At 41.9% G+C, this 25,305-nt stretch overlaps 1 protein-coding gene across 1 annotated transcript in view; it reads right to left on the bottom strand.

The window, feature by feature from the left end:
• Positions 1-25,305, bottom strand: part of NFATC4 (nuclear factor of activated T cells 4) — a 34,339-nt gene that overhangs the window by 7,564 nt on the left and 1,470 nt on the right. Inside the window, exons 2-4 of the mRNA XM_029283973.1 lie at positions 15,174-16,155; positions 9,111-9,273; positions 1,879-2,078 (exon numbers count right to left, since the gene is read on the bottom strand). Of these exons, the coding sequence (XP_029139806.1) occupies positions 1,879-2,078; positions 9,111-9,273; positions 15,174-16,155 (1,345 nt within the window). The remainder of the gene's footprint in view (positions 1-1,878; positions 2,079-9,110; positions 9,274-15,173; positions 16,156-25,305) is intronic.

Genomic DNA, 25,305 nt, shown 5'->3' with positions numbered 1-25,305 from the left:
TGTCCAATCTCTTCTTAAAAACTTCCAGTGTTGGAGCATTCACAACTTCTGGAGGCAGGTTGTTTCACTGATTAATTGTTTTAACTGTCAGGAAATGTCTTCTTAGTTCCAGTTTCTCTCCCTGATTAGTTTCCATCCATTGCTTCTTGTCCTGCCTTCAGGTGCTTTGGAGAATAGCTTGACTCCCTCTTCTTTGTGGTAACCCCTGAGATACTGGAACACTGCTATCATGTCTCTCCTAGTCCTTCTTTTCATTAAATTAGACATACCCAATTCCAGAAACTGTCCTATATATGTTTTAGCCTCCAGTCCCCTAATCAGCTTTGTTGTTCTTTTCTGCACTCATTCTAGAGTCTCAACATCTTTTTTACATTGTGGTGCCCAAAACTGGATGCAGTATTCCGAGTAACTCAAGTATTCCAAATAATTCAAGATGGCAAACATACACAATACTTCCACCTCCTATTTTCCCCACAATAACATCCCTGGGGTTGGGCTGAGAGACAATGTTTGGCCCAAAGAAACCCAGCCAGTTTTCATGTCTAAAACAGGATTAGAACTAACAATCTCTTGGTTTCTGGACTAGCACCTTAACCACTACACAAAATTATCCTTCCCTATCTTTTAGAAATAACATAACATAACCTTTTAAGCTGCATAATAATATGCAATAATGAATGATACTGAGGGTATCATTAGGTGGAACTATAACTGTGTATTGTATTAGATTTTATAAGGTACTATTGTAATTTGTTACATGGCTATTGTTCTTGTAAAGCATTTAGAATTATCTGACTGAATCAGATTATAAATGTAATCAATCAATCAATGTCTGAAACCAAGACAATTCTATTATTGTATTATACAGGTAGTTTTCACTTACCAATCACAATTGGGACTGGCAACTCCATCACTAAGTGACATGGTGATAAAATGAAGTATCATGTGACCATACTTAACAATAATTTCAACTGTGACCGTTAGCAAATCACTGCATGTTGTTAAGCATGATGTCACATGACCATGACTTGTGACTTCCTACCAGCTTCCCCAATGACTGCCTATTGGAAGCTGGTTGCCAAACAGTGATCATGTGACCATGGGACGCTGGTACCTTTGTGAATGCAGGCCTTTTGTAGGTTATAGCCCTATTATATTTAATTTAACATTTAACTGGTTTGTGAATACTTGGAAGATATGAATAGTCAAGAGGGAAAACCCACAACAGATTGCCAGCAATAGGTTATTGATCTATGCATTTTACCAGTGCTTTAACTTTTCCAACAAAGGATAAGAAGAGAATTTTCAAGACCTTTGGTCAAATGACCTTTCAGCATTAAGTCTATGCTTATGTATTTTATTGAATCCCAAAGATGCTTTTTCATGAGGCAACTGGACTTTCTTGTTTTTGTTTGAAGACGTTTCGCTTCTCATCCAACAAGCAAAGAAGCTGAAGAAGCTTCTTAGATGAGAAGCAAAACGTCTTCAAAAAACAAACAAACAGGAAAGCCCTATTGCCTCGTGAAAAAGCATCTTTGAGATAACTATGACCTGGATGACTGAGAATCGCCATAGATATTTTATTGAATATTTTTTCTTTTCCTCCTTTTTTCATTTATATTTTATATATTAATTTTGCCATGTTTCCCAACTCAGATCATCTTGTTTTTAAAATGTGAAATGAACTGAAGGTGATATTTCTAGGTTTTTCTCTTTCTCCTTCTTGAAACAAAAATTAAGAAGGAAAAGAAAAGCATAAGGTTGAGAAAGGACCAGATCTTTCTTCATCTTTATATCATCGCCATCACCATCACCATCACCCAGATGGACAAGTCCTCTTTTCATCCCTCCACTTTTCGGCTCCTAAAGGCAACTTACTTGGCTGCCATGTTATTCTCAGGCAGCAGAGACATCTCAAGAACTTTGGTTCCACTGATGATAGATTCATAACTTGTGGTGGCCACCATTTTTCCAGTGATGCGATGCACCTGGTAGAAAGCATGAGGACGTAGGTTTCGCTCATCCGCCGTACCAATGAACATTTGTAATGTCAGGGGTTTTTCATCGTAACCTAGAAGCTTGATTGGAAAAGAGAAGAATGTCATAAACCCATTTCCTTACTCGAAGCACAAATGACTTGAAATAAGGGGGAAATATCTATTATCTATTCGATGCATACTTCCATGTGTCAAATATTTGGGGAGGACACTGCACTAAGACCTGGCAATGATTCTCAGACAACAGATTTTTAAATCCAACATTCCAAGTATTGTGAAATACATAATTTTAATGTGACTTTGTTCCTAGCCAATTGGCTGTGGATGCCTATCTTGGGTTTTATTTGGTAAGGTTTTTTTTTGGGGGGGGGGGATTCCATTTTGTTCTTGATATGGGTAATCCTTGACTTACAAACACCACTGAGTCTAAAGTTTCTGTTGCTAAGCGAGACAGTTGCTAAGTGAATTTTGCCCCATTTTATGACCTTTCTTGCCATAGTCATTAAGTGAATCACTGAAGTTGTTAAGTTAGTAACACAGTTGTTAAGTGAATCCGGCTTCCCCGTTGACTTTGCTTGTCAGAAGGTCGCAAAAAGGGGATCACATGATCCTGGGACACGGCAAACATCATAAATATGAACTAGTTTCTAAGCATCCGGATTTTGATCACATGACTATGGGGATGCTGCAATGGTCGTAAATGTGAAAAACAATCATATGCTTTTTCTGGCAAGCAAAGTCAATTGGGAAGCCAGACTCACTTAACAACTGTGTTACTAAGTCAACAACGGTCGTGATTTACTTAACAACCGTGGCAAGAAAGGTGGTAAAATGGGGCAAAACTCACTTAACAACTGTCTCACTTAGCAACCTAAATTTTGGGCTCAATTATGATCATAGGTCTACCTATCATAAGACTACCTATATTTAAATCAGCCAGCAGTGTGCTGCAGCTGCCAAAAAAGCCAGCACAGTGTTGGCTGCATTAACAGAGGGATAGAATCAAGATCACGTTACAATGCCTTGGTAAGGCCACACTTGGAATACTGCATCCAGTTTTGGTCACCACGATGTAAAAAAGATGCTGAGACTCTAGAAAGAGTACAGAGAAGAGCAACAAAGATGATTAGGAGATTGGAGGCTAAAACACATAAGGAACGGTTGCTGGAATTGGGTATGTCCAGTTTAACGAAGAGAAGGACGAGGGGGGACATGATAGCAGTGTTCCAATATCTCAGGGGCTGCCACAAAGAAGAAGGAGTCAAGCTATTCTCCAAGGTGCCTGAAGGCAGGACAAGAAGCAATGGATGGAAACTGATCAAGGAGAGAAGCAACTTAGAACTAAGGAGAAACTTCCGGACAGTTAGAACAATTAACCAATGGAACAACCTGCCTCCAGAAGCGGGGAATGCTCCAACACTGGAAGTTTTTAAGAAGAAACTGGACAACCATTTGTCTGAAATGGTATAGGGTTTCCTGCCTGAGCAGAGGGTTGGACTAGATGATCTCCAAGGTCCCTTCCAACTTTTTTATTATTATTATTATTATTATTATTATTATTATTATTATTATTATTATTATTATTTATTATTATTATTTATTATTATTATTATTATTATTATTATTATTATTATTATTATTATTATTATTATTATTATTATTATTATTATTATTATTATTATTATTAAATCCTTTTGTCTGTCCTGATTATTTCAGGTTTCAATTTCATTGGGTGAAATTGGTTCTAATATTTGGGTTCTAATATTTAGAATAGAATAGAATAGAATAGAATAGAATAGAATAGAATAGAATAGAATAGAATAGAATAGAAGGGATCTTGGAGGTCTTCTAGTCCAACCCTCTACTTAGGCAGGAAACCTATACCATTTCAGACAAATGGTTGTCTGAACCATTTGGAGAAAGGGAAAACAGCTCTTCCTTTACTTTGTCCACCATGCATAATTCTGTACACCTCAGCCATGTCCCCTCTCATTCTCCTCTTTTGTAGACTAAAATGCTCCAAATGACACAATTTCCTCTCATACAGAAGCCTCTCTGGCCCTTGATCATCTTAGTTACCCTCCTCTCAACCTTCTCCAGCTCTGTTACATTTTTTTTTAAATCTGGTGGGATTAGAATAGGTTGTTTGTGCTGCAAAACCAGGAAATAAAAGAAAGGACACTTCAAAGCTCAAAACTTTCAGGAGTGTGGAAACTAATCAAGGAGAGAGGCAACCTGGAATAAAGGAGAAACTTCCTAACAGTGAGGACAATTAACCAATGGAACAACCTGCCTCCAGAAACCGTGGGTGCTCCATCACTGGAGGTTTTTAAAAATAGACTGGACAGCCAGCTGTCTGAAATGGTATGGGGAGTTGGAGGTTGGACTAGAAGACCTCCAAAGTCCCTTCCAGTTTTATTATGATTAAGTATCCTTGAAAATGCCATGATTTCAGTGGGGAGAAAGTGCTCAGGGGATGCATGTACTGTAGCAGAATTAATCTCCAGATGCAAAAAAAAAAAAATAAAGCTATTTTCCAAAGCGCCTGAAGGCAGGACAAGAAGCAACGGGTGGAAACTAACCAAAGAGAGAAGCAACCTAGAACTAAGGAGAAACTTCCTGACAGTTAGAACAATTAACCAGTGGAACAACCTGCCTCCAGAAGCGGTGAATGCTCCAACACTGGAAGTTTTTAAGAAGAAACTGGACAACCATTTGTCTGAAATGGTATAGGGTTTCCTGCCTGAGCAGAGGGTTGGACTAGATGATCTCCAAGGTCCCTTCCAACTTTATCATCATCATCATCATTATTATTATTATTATTATTATTATTATTATTATTATTATTATTATTATTATTATTATTATTATTATTATTATCCCCCAGATTTAGTTGGCACCCATCACCACTTCCAACCAGTAGGAGGAGAAAAGGGGCACCTGAATAGTTATCAAGAGTTAGTTGAAAGGGAAGGGCTGGCTGTGATGTGTCCTTCAGCTTCTCCAGAAGGCTAAATTCCTGTAATTTAAAAATAGGCTACAGGGCAAATCCCTGGCTTAAATTAAACCTCCCCTTTTATACCATTCATTCCTTGCCTTCACTACCATTCTCCCTTCCTCAGGAACCCACAACAGTGCAGCTGGTGACTTCAGCAGTTCGGTGGTCTCGCCTCAAGGGGTTGGCCAGATGTTTTTCATCAGAAGCCAAGCAGTCACAGCTGCACTCGATTTGAGATGCTCCCTTTTTACATTTCTCTCCCCCCCCCCCAAAAGTACTGCAGATGGAACATTCCACAAAACTGGAGGGGGCTGGAGGGGAAACTCAGAGAAGCAGCTTGCCAACTTTGGAAGTGGAGGGGGGGGTTGAAGAAAATCAGAAGCAAGCTAACTGCAAAAGTACTGTAAAATGGAAAGGAAAAAAAAAAAGCTTTGATTTAAAAAAAAAAATAAAAAAAAAATAAACCAGAAACCTCAACAAGGGAGGAATTGATCTTTTAAGGAAAAGTGAGGCTGGAAAACCAAGGAATTTGTCAGAAAAGTACACAAGTGAGGAGTCTTTGTTTGTGCACAAGGTTTTCCATCTCTTCCAGCACCACTTGCTTTCTCTACTTTAGAGCTCACAATCTCGTGACGTAGAGATGGACAGAGAAAAGCAATGCTGTGATTTAGGAATCGGAGCGTGGGAAAGGGCAGACTTGACTTGTGGCCTGGAAGGGGAGATTGAAGCAGGCCCAGGATGCAGTGTCTAAATGGGAGGGTGGAGAGATAAATTGATCAAAGCCAGAAAGACGCTCCTTTCTTTCTCTCCAGTTAACCGGGGTGAAAACTCTCACAAACAGAAAATTTGAAGGATTAAAGTTATGTGTGAGGAAGAAGGACTGGGATCTAATACAATGAAGAGTTCATGATGGTCATATCAGTCACGAATAGAATAGAATAGAATAGAATAGAATAGAATAGAATAGAATAGAATAGAATTGGAAGAGACCTTGGAGGTCTTCTAGTCCAGCCCCCTGCTCAAGCAGGAGAACCTATACCAGTGATGGTGAACTTTTTAGAGACCGAGTGCCCAAAAATCATCCCCCCCCCCCACCCCCATCGCTCTGCCCTGCCGGCTCCACCCCCGCCCCCACCCTGCCCCACCTGCCGGGCCACCCACCGCCTCCACGGCCCGCCACAGATTGCTCAGGTGGCCCTGCAGCGCCATGATGGACACGCCCTCCATCTGCGCCCCACAGCATCATCTGCATGCGACGGGGCGCAAGGGCAGAGTCTTGTCCCTGCTGCCCAGCTGCCATGTGCTTGGCTGCGCTGCTCCACGCCCGGGGGCAACTCTCCGGGGGGTGTGCTGATGAGGGGGCCACGGGGGGAGGCAGGGCTGGGACGACAGTGCGTGTGCCCACAGAGAGGGCTCTGAGTGCCACCTCTGACCTATACCATTTCAGACAAGTGACTGTCTAGTCTCTTCTTAAAAAGAAGTGCTAGACTAACATAATAATAATAATAATAATAATAATAATAATAATAATAATAATAATAATAATAAGAAGAAGAAGAAGAAGTAGTAGTAGTAGTAGTAGTAGTAGTAGTAGTAGTAGTAGTAGTAGTAGTAGTAGTAGTAGTAGTTGGAAGGGACCTTGGAGGTCATCTGGTCCAACCCCCTGCTCAGGCAGGAAACCCTATACCATTTCAGACAAATGGGTGTCAGAGCTGGAGCATCATCAACTCAGGCAAGCCATTAATTGTTCTCCCTGTTAGAAAATTTCTCCTTAGTTCTAGATTGGTTCTCTCCTTGATAAGTTTCCATCCATTGCTTCTTGTCATGCCTTCAGAGGCTTTGGAGAATAGGTTGACACCCTCTTCTTTGTGGCAACCTCTCAAATATGGGAACAAAGCTATCCCATCACCCCTAGTCTTTTTTTTATTATTAAACTAGACATACCCAATTCTACACTACACTTCTCATCGTCCTATCTCATCCTGGCCCATCCTGCTGAATGATGGGGTTATAGTCTAATGCAAAGAGAGGACACATGCACCCAAATGACATCAGGCTGAAAACCCAATTTTCCATCTCCATCTTTCTTTCTTCATTATGAGCTCAAGCTGGCCAAATATCACCCACTCACTCCCATATTTAAAAGAAAAGGTTTCTGTGAGCTAAATATAGTGGGCATCTATTTCACAAATTCTGAAGGGGAAAAAAAAAATCCATGACATTTGCGCTGGGCTTTGTTTTGTTGCTTTGTACACAGCAAGGGAAGTCTTTGAAGTGGGAATAGTTTTCGTCTTTGGGATTTCTGGATGAAGCTTTTCCAAGTAGACTTCCCACCCCCTCCTATCCCTGTTCCCGCAACCTCTCCAAAAGCTCTGACTTTGCTTTGCAGATTACTCCACATCTGAAAATGTCATACCACACAGACAGACACATGCATACACAAACAAACAAACAAACAAAAAAAATAACAGCAGGAGATTGGATGTGAAATGAAGAGGGATTCAAAATATAAAACAATGAAAACAAAAAAATAATCTTCAGGACAGCAAGCTGTAGAATCATTCTTCTTGAAGGCAACTGAGTTTGTAACATAAAAAAAAAATGGAATTGTAATGATGGGATGACTTCAGAAAGGCATCAGAATATGCTCAGAAAAAAGTCTTGTCTTAAGTTCAAACTTAAATTAAGGCAAACAGAAAATTGTGTGCCTCTTTCCAGCTACTAAATACACCCCAAACTGGAAGAGATGTGTACAATTTCCTTAAACCGAGAGGGAAGTTTGTGTCATTGATGTTCTATTTTGATGTGTGTCTGAAGGAAGGAAGAACATGTGAATCCAACTTAAAAACACTTTGCATTTTATAGAGCACTTCTGTACATAAAACATCCCTCTCTTGACTATATTACCATATCTGAGAGTTAGAATTTGGCCTGTCTCACAGACACAGAAGGATATGGTTGGAGAATGCATTTCTGAAGGAAAATGAGAAATATATATTTTTGTTCCAAGCAACTTACCAACAACAGAAAGACAAAAAACAAACAAACACCTAGCACAGTGTTTCTCAACCTTGGAAACTTTAAGCTGCGTGGATTTCAAGTCCCAGAATCCCCCAGACAGCGTGCTAGCTTTGAAATTCTGGGAGTTGAAGTCCATACAGCTTAAAGTTGCTAAGGTTAAGAAACATTATGCTAGCACGTAAGAGAAAAAGATGGATGAACAATCATATTCTTCTCCCTTTTATACTGAGATACTTGCGTCTCTCATGGACTCTGATCCTGAATACAGAGTTGTAAAACATTCAAAAGTGAGAATGTCCCATACAATCTCAAGTGAAACGCATTATTTAAGAAGTTGGACTACAATGCCCATTGTACATTAATGGCAATGAGTGTGATGGGAATTGGAATCTGACAATTCCTGGCAAGATTCAGCTTCTTTCAGTCTAAAGCAGGGGTAGTCAACCTTGGCTCTTTTATGACTCGTGGACTTCAACTCCCAGAATTCCTGAGCCAGTACAGCTGGCTCAGGAATTCTGGGAGTTGAAGTCCATGAGTCATAAAAGAGCCAAGGTTGACTAACCCTGATCTAAAGCATCTGTATAAGACTAAGATATCTGGAGGAGATCTGAATTGAGCCCTTTTTATTTAAGTCATGCTGTGATTCCTTGACTTTTGGCTTAACATGTTGCCCAAACTCAGCCACTGTGTTTGAAAATCATCATGCAAATGAACTCAACTGTGGTTAACTTAATCGTGGCTTAGTAAGACCCCTAATGAGAGGGACAATTTATTTTATTAATTTATATTCTGCCTCCATTATTTTTTTCAAATAACTCAAAGTGGCAAACATACCCAATACAACCTTCCTCTTCCTATTTTTCCCACAACGCCAACCTTGTGAGGTGAGTTGGGTGAGAGAGAATGACTTGCCCAAGGTCATCCAGTTGGCTTTCATGGCTAAGATGAGACTTTGAACTCACAGTCTCCAGCTTTCTTGCTTGGTGCCTTAACCAATAGACCAAACTGGCTCTTTAATGTAGTGCTTATTATGATCAAAGGGCCATCACGGCAGCCAATAAGAAATTATGCCTAGCATGTTATCCCTCAGTTACCTTCACCACAGGATGTCCTCCTGGAGTGGCTTTCACGGCACCCCTGCTGCCCTCCGTCTCATAGTGGGCGCGGTGATGGGTTCGAGGCTGCACTTCGATCTTCAATTCATACTGCTCGTACTGACTAGGGAGAGGCCAGTCCAGAGGTGGAAGAGCAGAAGATCTATTGAGAAGTGAAGGAAAGCAGAAAGACCTTTGAGGTTGACCTTGGTAGACCATCTCTACAAGGTGGAACAGAGGGTTGTCAGGTCAATATGATGGTAAGACTGGACAATTCAAGAAGCCCAAAGGCTGCCATCTCTGCAGTCAGATGAATATCCTGGAGATCAGACCTTTTTTTTTTAGCCAAATCTTGGTCACTTGGGCAGCTGCTGAGGGTTGAACCCAGTCTCTTTTTGGCATAAAATATGGGGTTTACCACACAATTAGGGGTCAGATCAAAATCCAAGAAACACACCAGCACAATAACATATTCCATCCCCCAAATATCACATCTGGCTGCTACTACAAGTCTTTAAACCTCTTCCCACCTCTTCATAACTACTGGATTCAGAACATTTAGAATCAAAATCAGAATAGAACTGGAAGGAACCTTGGAGGTCTTCTAGTCCAGCTCCCTGCTCAAGCAGGAGATCCTATACCATTTCAGACAAGTGACTGTCCAGTCTCTTCTTAAAAACCTCCAGTGATGAAACACCCACAACGTCTGAAGGCAAGCTGTTCCACTGGCTAATTGTCCTCACTGTTAGGAAGTTTCTCTTTAATTCCAGGTTGCTTCTCTCTTTGTTCAGTTTCCAACCATTGTTTCTTATCCTGCCCTCTGATGCTTTGGAAAATAAATGGACCCCCTCCTCTTTGTGGCAGCCCCTCAAATACTGTAATACTGCTATCATGTCCTCCCTAGTCCTTCTTTTCCCTAGAGTAGCCAAACCCAAATCCTGCTACTTCCTAGTTTACTTCCTAGGTAATACAGGAAGAAGTTCTATTGCAAGCATTTAAAACATTGCCCAGCTGGAGAGGTATTTTCAGTTTAGTAGAAGGAAGATCTAATCATATTCCAACTTCCCTTATGTCAGATTTTCAGTGCAAGAAGAGCTTTGCTCTTTAGAACTAAAGTTTCTCCATCTTCTATTCAGTGGCAACAAATGCAGATAGTCCTCAATTTACAACCATTTGTTTAATCACTGTTCGAAGTTACAACGGCACTGAAAAAAGTGACGTATGACCATTTTTCACACTTAACGACCATTGCAGCATCCACACGGTCAGAATATCAAAATTCAGACTCTGGATAACTGACTCACATTTGTGACTGTTGCAATATCCCAGAGTCGCGTGATCACATTTTATGACCTCCTGATAAGAAAAGTCAATGGGGAAGCCAGATTCACTTAACAACCATGTTACTAATATAGCTATAGTGATTCCCTTAACAACTGTGGCAAGAAAAGTCATAAAATGTGGCAAAACTCATTTAGCAACTGTTTTGTTTAATAACAGACATTTTGAACTCAATTTGTGATTTTAAGTCAAGGACTACTTTTATTTAATCCTCAGAACCTGGCTTCAAACTATGGAAGCTTTATTGTAGCTCAGCAAGTTGTTCTATTGTGCAAAGCCTTGGCTTAGAATGCCATACTGAATTCCATGTATTCATTTTACAGTTATTTTATATTTTGTAAAGGCAATTTTGGGCTCTTTTTTTCAAATCAATTTCACAGTATCATGTCAACTGAAAGTGAAGGGGGAAAGGAGGGGAGGAAGTCCTCATTGTGCTGTTGAATATTATACATAATTTTATGAACTTGCTTTACACCATTTTTTCTCATGTGGAAAATATTGTTATTATTAGATTGCTAAATTTAACAGTAGATCTTCTAATCTATGTGATCATTTAAGTTAATCTGTTCTTGTGTTTTTTCATTTTTATGCTATCCATTTTAAGATGGGACCTCAAAATGCTCAGTTCATGGATTTAGTTAAAAGTGATCCCACAATGTTGTCTAATAATAATAATAATAATAATAATAATAATAATAACAACAACAACAACAATAGTAGCAGCAGCAGCAGCAGCAGCAGCAGCAGCAGCAGCAGTAGTAGTAGTAGTAGTAATAGCAGACTTCCTTCAGTGCAATTCAAAATTAAAATACAAAGGACCAGGGTTCCCAAAAGAAACTGGTTCATCATCCATGGAGATAGAAATGACATTTCTTTGGTGTGTGTTTTAATAATAGTTACACCACTGTCCCCATTTTCATTTTCTGACACACTGCATGGATGCAATTTTCATTTGTTTCCCATATTTTTTGTTTTTTTGCAATGTAGTTTTTAAAAATGCATGTAAAATATAAGGATTAAAGAAAACTGCATGTAAAACAGTATCGGCTTGCTGTATGATTAAAAAATAGAAAATTCGTGTAAAAATGGGATGAAACTGTATAAGTAGTCCTCAACTTATAATCATAACTGGGACCAGAAATTTGGTCGTATGTCGTGATGGCTGTAAGTTGAGGCACCCAAGTTACCAGACCCAATGTTATGACCATTTTTATAGAGTTGTTAAATGAATCTTGTGATCATAGGTACAAACCCATTCTTCCAAACTAACTAAAAATGATGCAAATCGGGGTCAGATCATCGCAGGATGTTGCAACCAGTTGAAATGCGAGCCGATTGTGAAGTGCCTGAAATGTGGTAATGTGACATTTTACAACCACCGGAAGTACTACATGTAAAGAACTCTTTTCAAAGCTGTTGTAACTCCAAATAGTCGTTAAATGACTAGTCATAAATCAAAGACTACCTACATTTCAGGAAAAAAGTGACCTTTATAGCCAATGAAACTAGCAAGTGATTCCCCCCCCCCCCCTATTCAGGTGCTGCCACAAAGAAGAGGGAGTCAAGCTATTTTCCAAAGCGCCTGAAGGCAGGACAAGGAGCAACGGATGGAGACTGATCAAGGAGAGAAGCAACCTAGAACTAAGGAGAAATTTCCTGACAGTTAGAACAATTAACCAGTGGAACAACCTGCCTCCAGAAGCGGTGAATGCTCCAACACTGGAAGTTTTTAAGAAATAACTGGACATCCATTTGTCCAAAATGGTATAGGGTTTCCTGCCTGAGCAGGGGGTTGGACTAGATGACCTCCAAGGTCCCTTCCAACTTTATTATTATTATTATTATTATTATTATTATTATTATTATTATTATTATTATTATTATTATTATTATTATTATTATTATTATTATTCCTACAAAGGTTTCCTCAATCCTTTCAAACCATCAGACTTTCTAAGGAAAATATCCTGAATTTAGCCGCTCATGAACCTAATCTGAACTGCCAACATTATTCTTAAAAAAACTGAAAAGATTGACTGGTGAATAGAGGTCACAGATCATATTCCTCCCAATAGGTCTATTATCAGGACAAGAAGCAACGGATGGAAACTAATCAAGGAGAGAAGCAACCTAGAACTAAAGAGAAACTTCCTGACAGTTAGAACAATTAACCAGTGGAACAACCTGCCTCCAGAAGCGGTGAATGCTCCAACACTGGAAGTTTTTAAGAAGAGACTGGACAGCCATTTGTCCGAAATGGTATAGGGTTTCCTGCCTGAGCAGGGGGTTGGATTAGAAGATCTCCAAGGTTCCTTCCAACTATTCTATTCTATTCTATTCTATTCTATTCTATTCTATTCTATTCTATTCTATTAGCAAATAGTTCAGATCTTCATTTTAAATTCCTTCATTTTATATCCATTCTATCTGACCTTGGGAGAAAGCACTCATTAGAAATGCCGCAGATAAATTTCAAAAAGGACTTTTGAAAATTCTAACTGGCGTTTCTTTACAAAAAAATAATAATAATGTTGGGGTATAGTATGGAATGAAGCTGACCCTGAACTCTGGAATTATAAAAGGGACTGGCGGCATGCACCAAAGTAAAAAGGCTGTTCTACCACGCAGGCAAAATTCTTCAGATCCAACTGCTTACCTTAACAGGGAACGAAACCACAGTCTGTTTATGCCAGCAACCCATCTCAACAGCCCTGGAGCTGGGATCTGGGATGTGTAACAGGAGACATCAGCCTTTCTGCCTGGGCTGGCTTGACAAGTTGTTTTTATACAACAGACCCACTGGCAGTCCGACCGAAAAGCTGACAGAGCCTTGAGTGGCAAAGTCAGGCCAGCCGGTTTGAAGGTGGCTAAAAGAATGGGGATCCGGTGTGCCCCATCACCCATCACCCTGGGCCAAAGAAACTAAAATTTGGGGGAAGGGAATGAAAGCTACGATCAGGCAAAAGCTTTGGGACAAAAGATCCATGCCAAACTAACTACTTGGTAGGGTAAGGATGATAAAAGATAAAAAAGAAGGTGCTGATTTCAAACTACTGTGGTGTTCTAATGATGAAGGGGATGATGAAAAGTGGGTACATGTAAGTCCTCGACCTACGACCACAATGGAGTCCAAAATTTCTGTTGCTAACCAAGACATTTGTTAAGTGAGTTTTGTCCTATCTTACGACCTTTCTTGCCACAACTGAATCACTGCAGTTGTTAAGTCAATAACATGGTGGTTAAGTCAATCTGGCTTCCTCACTGACTTTGCTTGTCAGAAGATCACAAAACCCAGGACACTGCATCCGTCATAAATACATGCTAGTTGTCAAGCGTCTGAATTTTTGATCACGGGGGATGCAGCAATGGTCCTAAGCACGAGAAATGGTCCTAGGTCACTTTTTTCAGTGCCGTCGTAACTTCAAACAGTCACTAAATGAACTTTTGTAAGTCTGCAATCAAGAGCACAAATAATACAGCAAGAAACCAGTGTACAGACCTGTGTGGCCGAATTGAATAAGCTGTAACTTTCTATGGGTAAGGAAGAAAAGTCAGAAAACTTTCTTCTTGCAAAGTCTGTCCCTATAAACCATGGGTGGCCAAATGTTTACCAAAACAAGTCCTTTTTTTGGTTAAGGATTTGGGAATAAATCAGAGGCAGAGGGAAGTAATTGTCCTGATCGTGGCTGCTTTGAGAGTTATTAGTAAATTGAGCACAGGTCGTTTTGCAAATCTATGGAATTTCTAGAGAACCAATCAGCATTTGCCCTTCCTGGAGGAGACCTGCGTGCAAAGAATTGTCAGCCAATCATGGCTTATTTGCTTCCCAAGAAATCAGGTTTTTCTTCCACTACTTCACGATCGCACCCAATAAAAAGAACTTAAATTGCTAGGGTTTGCCCATGATGGTGGCATGCCCATAGCTGTGTAGGCCTCGTCACCCAAATATGCCAGCCTGCTGCTACAGTGAGATGCCAGCAGCTGCAAGATGAATGTAGCAGATCCTCTCTGAAAGGACCGTACAACTTGGCTTTAAATGCAAGGAAACAAAGCCTGGACACCAAGGGAATAAATCATGTCATCAAGGCATGATGAGACCCAATAACAGTAGCATCTGATTACGGGGGGTCCTCAACTTACAACCACAATTGAGCCCAAAATGTCTGTTGTTAAGCGAGACAGTTATTAAATGAGTTTTGCCTGATTTTACAACCGTTCTTGCCACAGTTGTTAAGTGAAACACTGAAATTGTTAAATGAGTACCACGGTCGTTAAGTGAATCTGGAATGCCCATTGACTTTGCTTGTCCAAAGGCTACAAAAGAGAATCACATGACTCTGGGACACTGCATCTGTCCTAAGTTGCCAAGTGTCCAAATTCTGATCATGTGACCATGGAGATACTGCAAAGGTTGTGAGAAAAATGGTCATGTCACTTTTTTCAGTACCCTTGTAACTTTGAACAATCACTAAACAAATGGTTGTAAGTCAAGGACTCCCTGTATTTGATTAATGGAGGGCAACCAGTCTTGGTTTACCACACTCTGGAGTTGTAGAGGCGGTGGATGTATTATCCCACATCATGCCTTGCTTGCTTCAAGGCATTTGCCTGACAGCTTCATAAAAAATATCTCTTAACAAACTTTGGTGAGCTCCCAAAGTTTGCATTTCTTGACAAGAAATGGAAGGGGATGTTCTCCTGTCTCACGTGAACCTCACGTACCTGAAGAGAGGACTGTGGCCTCCAAGACGTGCCTTGGACCAGGACAAGGGGGACGGCACAGCCAGATAATCCATCCCTTCTTTGCGTGTGATCCCAAGTCCCCCGCTACCCATGGGGCCACCACCCACATCTTCTCCATTGCAGCTTCCTTCCTCCTTCCGGGTCAGTGCCACCGTCTGCTCGGTTGAGGTCTTGCGAGCTTTTTGAGGGATGCTTTCTGCTAGCCGGGTGGCGGGGCAGTTAAACGGGGCCACATCATTGACCAATTCCAAGGGGTCCGCTGGAGCCTCCTCACCCAGGCTACCCCTTCGGGAGAGGCATGGAGACACGGAAGTCTCCGAGCTGGAATAGCGTCTTTTGCCGCAGGGGGAAGTTGGTCGAGGTCCAAGAAGCATCCACGTGTCCTCCGTTCCTCGACTCGGAGAGTAGCTGGTACTGTAAGATGGCCAGGATTCTTCAGCAGATGACCATGGCTTGGGAGATGCTCGGGGCGAGCCCAAGGGAGAACTAAGAGCAAAACGAGCTGCAGCCTCATTTAGCTCATGTTCCACATCATCTCCAGCAGGGGCCTCATCGTCCGAAAAAAAACTCCAAGGGGAGACACTGCCACTGCTAGCAGGACTTGGGGTGAAGAATCCGGAAGAAGGAGCTGCTTCCCGGTAACCCCCAAAAGCCTCCAGCAAGAGATAGTCCCGAGGAGAAGAGTCCCAATCATCTTCCTCCGTCCGTTGACTTGGAGAGATGGTGGTGATCTGGATGCTGGGGCATTCGAGCACCCGAGAGCCTCCCAGTCGTACCCGCCGAGCTGGCTGGCTTTCAAAAGTGTCACCATCCAAGTTGGCAGGGCGGGGTGGAGGAGAGTGCATGCCAGCATGGCTCCCTCCAAGATGCATAGGACATGGGATGCCCAGAGGAGAGGCATAAGGCGGAGGGTCCCCAAGAGTGAGCGAACAATAGCCAGGGAGAGTGTCTGCTTCCAGGTCTGGAAAAAGAATTAGAATTAGAATTAGAATAACAAGAGTTGGAAGGGACCTTGTAGGTCATCTAGTCCAAGCAGGAGACCCTACACCAGGGGTGTCAAACTTGCTGAGTCACGTGACATGTCACGTGATGTGTCACGGCGTATCAAGACTTTTTTCCCCTTGCCGGAGCTGGGGTGGGTGCGGCCTCCACGTGACGCATCTAGCCCATGGGCCAGCAGTTTGACACCCCTGCCCTACACCATTTCTGACAGATGGCAGTCCGGCCTCTTCTGGAAAGCTTCCAGTGATGAAGCTCCCACAACATCTGAAGGCAAATTGTTCTATTGGTTGATTGTTCTCACTGTCAGATAATTTCTCCTTATTTCTAGGTTGAATCTCTCTTTGATCAATTTCCATCCGTTATTCCTTGTCTGGCCTTCAGATGCTTTGGAAAATAGGTTGACCCCCTCCTCTCTGTGACAGCCCCTCAAATATTGGAACACTGCTATCAGGTGTCCCCTGGTCCTTCTCTTCACTAGACTAGCCATGCCCAGTTCCTGTAACCGTTCTTCGTATGTTTTAGTCTCCAGTTCCCTGATCATCTTTATTGTATGAATGGCTGGCTGATGAATGCGTGTACGCAAACGTGCACAACCCCACATGCACGAGCATCGTGAGTATTCGCAGCCCCACTCACATGAGTGTCGCAGGTATTCACGGCCCCATTCACATGAGCAATGGGTGCTCCTGTGCATGCATGCATCTGCGCATTCATTTACCCCCCCAAACCATCCTTTCTTTCCCCCGCCCCCTGTTCCAGGCCGCCAACTCCAAAAGGTTGGGAACTCTGCTCTATTGGATTAAATTGCAGAATCGGCTGGTCTAAGACGTTGCTTCACAGAAATTCCCAAGAAAGGCAATTTAGAAATAATTATTGCTGACTTCTAGCTCCCACCTGTATTGGAGCATTAAAGATATACAGAGAGTCCTCGACATACAACCACAACGAAGCCTAAAATTTCTGTCGTTAAGCAAGTTTTGCTTCATTTTACGACCTTTCTTGCCACAGTTGTTAAGTGAATCACTGCTGTTGTTAAGTTAGTCACACGGTTGTTAAATGATTCTGGCTTCCCCATTGACTTTGCTTGTCAGAAGGTCGCAAAGGGGGATTACATGACCCCAGGACCCTGCAACCGTCATAAATATGTCAGTTGCCAAGCGTTGCCAAGCATCTGAATTTTGATCACATGACCATGGGGATGCTGCAATGGTCGTAAGTGTGGAAAGTGTTTTAGTCTCCAGGCCTTGGATCATCTTAGTTGCTCTTCTCTGAATTTTTTTTCCAAACTCTCAGCGTCTTTTTTGTGATGTGGTGACTAAAATTGGCTGCAGTATTCCAGGTGGACTTCAACTCCCAGAATTTCTGAACCGGATGGGGAATTCTGGGAGTTGAAGTCCATGCATTTTCAAGTTTACAAGGTTGAGAAACGCTGCATTAGATGAATATTTCCCAAGATATCTGCGCAATCAGCTCCATTTATATCTTGTAGCAATAAATTCCATCAATTCCTTACACGTTTTAATTGCCAGGTTTTTCTCTTCTTGGTCCAGAGTACAGGTAGTCCTCGACTTACGACTGCAATTGAGCCCAAAATTTCCATTCTGTTGCGAAGTGAAACATTGGTTAAGTGAGTTTTGCCCCATTTTACGACCTTTCTTACCACAATTGCTAAGTGAATCGCTGCAGTTGTTAAATGAGTAATACGGTTAAGTGAATCTGATTTCTCCATTAACTTTGGTTGTCAGAAGGTTACAAAAGATGGTCACCTGACTCTGGGACACTACAACTGTCATAAATATGAGTCAGTTGCCAAGCATCTGAATTTTGATCACGTGACCATGGGGATGCTACAATGGTCGTAAGTGTGGAAAATCGTCATAAGTCACTTTTTACAGTACTATTATAACTTCAAATGGTCACTAAATGAACTGTTGTAAGTCAAGGACTACAAATGGTGGGCCAGGCCTCCAGAAGACTCTTGAATGAGTTTCAGTTCTCTTCACTTTCACTGGGTCTTTGAAGTAAACTCCTTAATGGACATATAACTATATCATCAGATAAATCATTCAAATAGTGAGCAGCCTATAAGAATAGAATATATCTTGCTCACATATATGTAAATTTCTGCAATATTCATTGCTAATAACAAATAGGCCTAAAGATAGTGCAGCTTTTTGAAAGAAGATCTATTTGTTTTCAAAAGCTCAAGTTTCTAGGCCTCAAGTCTGTCAAAACGAACACAACCACTGTCTGTTCTGGATGTGAACAAACGTGTAGGTGTCAAGCTTGATTCAGCCTTCCAAGATCAGTAAAATGAGGACCCAGATTGTTGGGGGCAATAAGCTGACTCTGTAAACTGCTTAGAGAGGGCTGTAAAGCACTGTGAAGTGGTATATAAGCCTAAGGGCTATTGCTACTGCTATTTATAAAAATGTGATTAATGAAACTATAAGCAATGTTGGATGGGTGTGGTATAGTTAAGATGTTGGTCCAAGTACATCCATAACCACAGAAATCCACTAGATCAGGGGTCCCCAACCAGTGGGCCATAGCCCACTATCGGCCACGGCCACCAGGCCATGTGAAGGGATAGCCAGTGCACATGCACATGCGCGTGCACTCACTCTCCCACATTCATGCTAGCGCCACCCCAAGCATCCCACCGGTGCTAGCACTGCCCTGAGCATCCCGCTGGCGCTAGCACCACCCCAACCCCATGTGTCCCACCGGCACTAGTGCCCCCAAAGCATCCCACCAGCACTAGCACCGCCCCGCCCCAGAATGTCCCACCGGCACTAGTGCCGCCCATTCTGTCCCACTAGCGCTAGCGCTGCCCCATTTGCAGCACTTGGGCCCGCGCAGCCCCTTTTGCATGTGCATGTGCTTGCGTGCAGCCATTTGCATGTGCACATGCGCTCACGTGCTGCCCATTTGCGTGCACGCACATAGCGGTGCCTGCCTCCCTTTCCGGACTGCCAAATCAAAAAGGTTGGAGACTTCTGCACTAGATGACTTTAGGCTAACTTTTTTTTTCTTTCTCTCTACAGGCTGTCCTCGACTTACAACAGTTCCCTTAGTGACCATGCAAAGTTCTAACGGCACTGAGAAAAGAGACTTATGACCGTTTTTCAGTTACAAACTTTACAGCATCCCCATGGTCATGTGATCAAAATTCAGACTCTTGGCAACTCATACCTATGACAGTTACAATGTCCCAAATTCATGGGATCACCTTTTGCTAACTTCTGACAAGCAAAGTTAAGGGGGAAGCCAGATTCACTTAATAACGGGGTTACTAACTTATCAATTGTGGTGATAAGTCGAGGACTACCTGTATTTCAATGCCAGTCCAAACTACTCACAGGGTCATCGTGAGGGAGATGATGATGATGATGATAATAATGAACAGAGTGCTCCTGGAGAAGCTACCAATTTAAGTAGTAAATAAACAAACCCACAGGCTAGCCGCATGAAATGCCAACTATGCAATCCCAGCCTTGACTCGACTCCAGAGCCGAGAGTCCAAAGAGAAGGAAGGAAAACTTGAGCTGCCTTGTTCGGAGATTAGTCACCCAGATTTCAGTTTGTGGCCAGTCTCCTTATGCCAAGAGCCCATGTTGAGCCCCAGGGGCTCTAAGTCGGGTATAAACAGTTGGTTAGAAAAACCACCCACAATAGAGAAAGGGATTGATTTTCCTAGAAGAAACAAACATTTGGATCAACATAAGAAGGGTGAAAAAAAAATGGCAGGGGCAGGGGGGGAGAGAGAGAGAGAGGAATACACTGATTTGTTCAATTTCCCCTCTTTCTCTCTTCCTCCATGTCCTCCAGCTTAGCCCCCCCCCCTTTGCAAAAATCTGCTTCCAATTTAAAGGTTTTTTTTTCCTTCCCTTGATTTCATCTGCTCTTGCGAAGCTAGGCCTAAGCCCTGGAGACTCGAGGCGCGACTCAACCCGATCCTGTCTCTCTCTCTCTCTCTCTCTCTCTCTCTCTCCAGCCTGCTTCCCTCCCTCCTCGCCCCAGAGTTGTCCTTGGCTTTCTACGCAACACCATTTCCTGTTGCCTGCCCTGGCGTTTTGGCAGCCGACCCCCGTAGCATTCGCTTTAAAAGACTTTTTTTTCCCAACTGCCTTTCAAGAGGGGGAACGTGCCTAGAGCTTTGCCTGGTGAAGCCAAACAAAGGAAGAAAAGTGGTTTTCTCTGTTTTTAATCAATACAGGCGAGCGAGTAGGAGCAATTCCAGCAATCACACACACGCACACTATCTGGAAAAGCCAACACATATTACATCAGACCCTGGAGTTTCCCTGAAGGCCAGCAAAGAGGGTATTTTACAAGCAAGGGTCCACTACCAAAAAGGCCCCGTTTTTAGGATTTGTCTTTCCAACTGTTCTTGCAGAAAACCGTCCTTGGCTTACAACCGTTTGATTAGTGACAGTTCAAAGTTGCAATGGCAATGAAAAAAGGTACTTACAATTTGTCCTTGCACCTATGACTCTTGCAGCATTCCCCCCCAAGGTCACCTGATCAAAATTTGGATGCTGGGCAAATGACACATATTTACAACGGTAATCCAGAATCACGCTATCACCTTTTGTGATCTTCCCAACCAGCTTCCCACAATGGGGAAAACCAGATTTGCTTAACAACTGCATGATTCACTTAACCACTACAATGATTTGCTTAACAGCCATCGCAAAAAAGGTCATTAAATCTGGCAGGATCCACTTAACAACCGCCTTGCTTAGCAATGGAAATTGTGTTCTCAGTGGTGGTTATGTCTCAAGCAATAGATGCCTCTTTCTACTTGTTAGTAGACTAATATGAACAAAAGTATATTTCAACCATTTATGGCTTTCCAGCATGTTAAACCATGTTAAAACCAGTTAATTGAAACCAGCATGTCAAACCAAGTGCAGCAACACAGGGACAGATAGTTTATATATATCAGACAACCACTCAATACCAATATACCAGGGTTAGAACAATTAATCAGTGGAATGACTTGTCTCCAGACGTTGTAGATGCTCCAACACTGGAAGTTTTTAAGAAGAGATTGGACAACCATTTGTCTGAAATGATATGGGGTTTCCTGCCTGAGTAGGGGGTTGGACTAGATGACCTCCAAGGTCCCTTCCAACTCTGTTATTCTGTTATATGTTCTGTTATATCTTATACCAGCTGAATAGTCAAAATCATTTTTAAAAAGCAATTCTCAGTAGTATGAATAACGTACTCTAATTACAACATTACACCACTGTGATGAATGAAACAAGAGCTACTTATTAATCAAGAGGTGTGCAATAATTATTAATTTATTTAAAATATTAATACTGATACTTAAGGTACCACTCATTTTAAAACCAATATGCTTTGGGTAGCATATGATAGAAAATGATAGAACAATATGTACAAATAATAAAAACAGAATGAAGAATTAACCATTGAATGGCCTGATTGGGGTCTCAAATTAAATTTTTAAACAAAACAGGTCAAAGATTGAGATATTACTCACTCTTTTAATTATCTAGAAAATGCATTTTACATACAGGCATGGTAAATCAAGCCTCCTCTTTCAATCTGATTCTAATGTTTCAAAGAAATTAAGATGAATGTGAGTAAATCCACCCAAATCCTTTTATCTCAGCTATAAATTTCCCCTCTTTACAGAATACAGCACATAGGGGCACAGTGCATCTCTCTTGTAGGAAACACATCCAGCTTTTAGCAGGCACATTCATATACAAACAGCTGAAAGCAGCTTTCTAAATACAAGCTTTGAAAAAGATGTGGCTGCTTTAATCATGTGCATCTTATATGTGCATCACACACATACCTGCACCTTGTGAAGAATTCACAACCTCAAAGAATTCATACAATCTTACTGTTATTGACATTTGAGTTTCCTCCAGTTGCAGAACCTAGGAAAGTCCTCAAATCAGTCATAGGAGGGAATTTATCTCCACCTTTAATAAGATATATTTATTTTTCCAGATTTTTTTTTCATCTATAGCAGTGTTTCTCCACCTTAGAAACTTTATGATGTGTGATTTTCGATTTCTAGAATTGCCCAGGCATATTCTGGGAGTTGAAAACCACATATTTTACAGTTGCCAAGATTGAGAAACACTGGTCAATAGGATCTCCATCTCAGCTGATTTAAGGATCAACTGTTTTTAATGTCCTCTGTTCTAAAACTTTAAATTCCAAGGTGCACAAAGTCAACACAGAATGTGGCAGAACTTCACAGGTGAAGTCCACTTTCTGGACCTGCTCCTACAGGAATACCAGTGATGGACATGATGACCCCAGGTCCCATCTAGATGAACAATCCAGAAAGACTGCACTGGTCATCATGTCAAATACCTTAGAGTGCAGAGCAGAACATCCAACACAGTTACACTCCCCAATTAATAGCTGGAATAAGTCAGCTACAAGAAGACCAAGATTATTAGGATACACTCTGGAGAAGACAAGAATAAATCAAATAATCAGCAGCTTCCAAGCTTAAATTGAGGAGTCGGACATGTTCCATCACTTTGTCCAATAATGGCAAATGTCCAACTAGGTGGCAATTGTTTCAAGGCCATCTAATACACATTTTGTCAACACTGTGTCTGACAAGTTAGGCAGGATCACCTATTAAGAGGCATTTATCCCTTTCAGGGTAAATACACAGTTCTGATTAATAGTCCACAGTTAGGTGTTTATGGCACCAAAGTACAGTGACTGTAGGTCTCATCCTTTGAAACAGTTTAGGTATATCCTATTCTTCATCCCATATTATCTAAAAATATTCATAATACTGCAGTTAGCAAAATAGTTTCTGGTTCCATCTTAGATTTGGCTGGAACAATGCAATATTAAAGTTGCTTAAATCTGTGATAACATCTGAAAAAAAAAGTGAAGCAAATGGATCCCAGCAGCCCTTTGAGAAGTAAGCCTTCCTCAACCCCATCAACATCAAACTGATCAGGAGAAAAGATCCTTTTGCACTAAGCATCAATGCAGAGTATGGCCAATGTCTTTAGCTGCCCTCTTCACACCTTCGGCACTTGTAACTATCAACCGGGTTGTGTGATTGTTCGCACACAGGACCTGAGACTATCATACATCATACATACCATACAGTTTCAAAAATTTCTATACATGGATATGGGACATTTGGGAGAAATTAGGTTTAAGTGTCCAGGGAGATAGGTTTGGGGCCCAAGGTGGTTAAACCTGCAAGAATCTTCTAATCTGAGGACAATTTTTACTGATGGGTGGCTTTAAAAGCTGAAACAAACAGAAGGTATCTACAGAAAGATTAAAATGATGAAGAAAGAAAATAAATCCATAGTGTCTAATAGAGGATGGAATAAGGACATAAAATGTGTGTCATGATGGACAATTTATGGCTTCTTCTTATTTAGGACCAGGAGATGGTGGAAGAGGGTGAATGTTTAACCACAAATCAAATGCTATGTTCTTCTCTTCAGAAGAACCCCATACATCCATAGGTAAATAGGAGAAAGCAGGTAAAAAAATATAGTATCACCATCTTAAATCAAGTCACATTTTGTATTTATAAATGTCCCATTTGCTGAAAAATTGGCAACGCTCAAATTTGGCCACTTAATTTTGGAGTAATTCACGATGACACTATTGACACGTTCCCATCATCTTATAAAGCTTTGGACTGAATCGCTATCTCATCCAGTTTACATTTCCCTAGAAAGGCAATTTTCTATCTTGCAGCAAGGGTAGAAACATGCAATAGGAAAATTTCTGCACTTAAACAAATCCTCCAGATTTAGAACACTCTTTTGAGGAAATTCTAGATTTTATAGTCTAATATTATCTCACAGAGAGAAGAGTTGGGGCAGGCAAGTGCCTGGTGGTATGCCACATGCCATGAATGCAAACTATGTGCTCTCACACACATACACAAATAGATATATGCACACCACAAAGTTTTACAGCCAGCATCTCTAGTAAAAGGGCTTAAGATCCTGCCATCTCCTTCCATCATTAGAAGGAGGGACAACCCAAACAGACAGAATGCCTTTGACAAATCATAAAGGAAAAAAAAAAGTTTTGACGCTGTTTCATCACCAACCTGATAGAACCTCCAGATCGAAGGCAGTATACCTTGAATTTCCAAATACTTGGGGCAAAAAAAAAGAAATAAGGATCCCATTGCATACTTTCCATAAGAACTAGCATGACCACTGTTAGCAAAAGGAGGCTGGATTTTGGTCCTTGCAACATCTGGAGAGCCCTGGGTCATCTGCTTACGCCCTAACACTTAGCACGGACAGCCAAGGAGCCACCTTTCAAATCAGGGTTGGGTTTCCAGCTGGCATCTTCCTTGCATCAGGAGGGGTGGGCTAAGCCCTCCCTTTCTTTACCTTAGAAACAAATACTTTGGAAAAGTTTGCTCCAAACTCCTCCTTGAACTAAATCCAATCCTCGGCTGGGCCTCCACCCTGTTTAGTGGGCCAGAGACTAACCCGAGACTCGATGCAGGGAAAGGGGAAACCAACAGTGTCTGAATCCAATTAAAGGGCCATTTCCCTGAGCCCCAGGCTGGGCTGGCAGGGACCCCCGTTGCCTAGGAAATGGGGTGCAGACTCAAAAGACTAAAACTAGAGAGGGGGCAGATAGAGAGAGCTTTTGCGCTGTTGCAGAACGTGCCTCGAGATGCAGAAGAGAGGCTTCCCTCTTCCCTACTCACGGCTCTGTCTCTCCCACCCCAGTTCTTTCCCTGCATCAAGCCTTGGATCCTGGCCAGTCTGGAGGAACTTAATTCTGTGGGATCCCAAGACCGTCACAGCCCTCATCTGGATTTCATTTGAACCAGACGCAAGCCTGCCCAGCGACGGGTTGACCTTTCTTTTTGGAAAAAAACCCAGTTTCCTACCTCTTGCCTTCGGAGAGGCTTCTCGGCAGGGCTGCCAACTTCCTCACAGCAATGCCCCAAGCCAGAAAGCAGAGGGGCTCAAGGCCCCCAATCCGCTTATGCACAAACCCCCTCCCCACCTGCAAGGCTGCCAGGGGATCCCGAAATCAAGAATCCGCCTTTCGCAACACGACCTCCCCCATCCAGGAGGCACTTCTGCCTCTC

This window comes from Protobothrops mucrosquamatus, unplaced genomic scaffold, assembly GCF_001527695.2.
Source record: "Protobothrops mucrosquamatus isolate PMUCROS unplaced genomic scaffold, P.Mucros_1.0 scaffold303, whole genome shotgun sequence".
Taxonomy (NCBI): Eukaryota; Metazoa; Chordata; class Lepidosauria; order Squamata; family Viperidae; genus Protobothrops; species Protobothrops mucrosquamatus.
The sequence above is the reverse complement of the archived record's forward strand: the minus strand, read 5'-3'. Positions and strand labels throughout refer to the sequence as shown.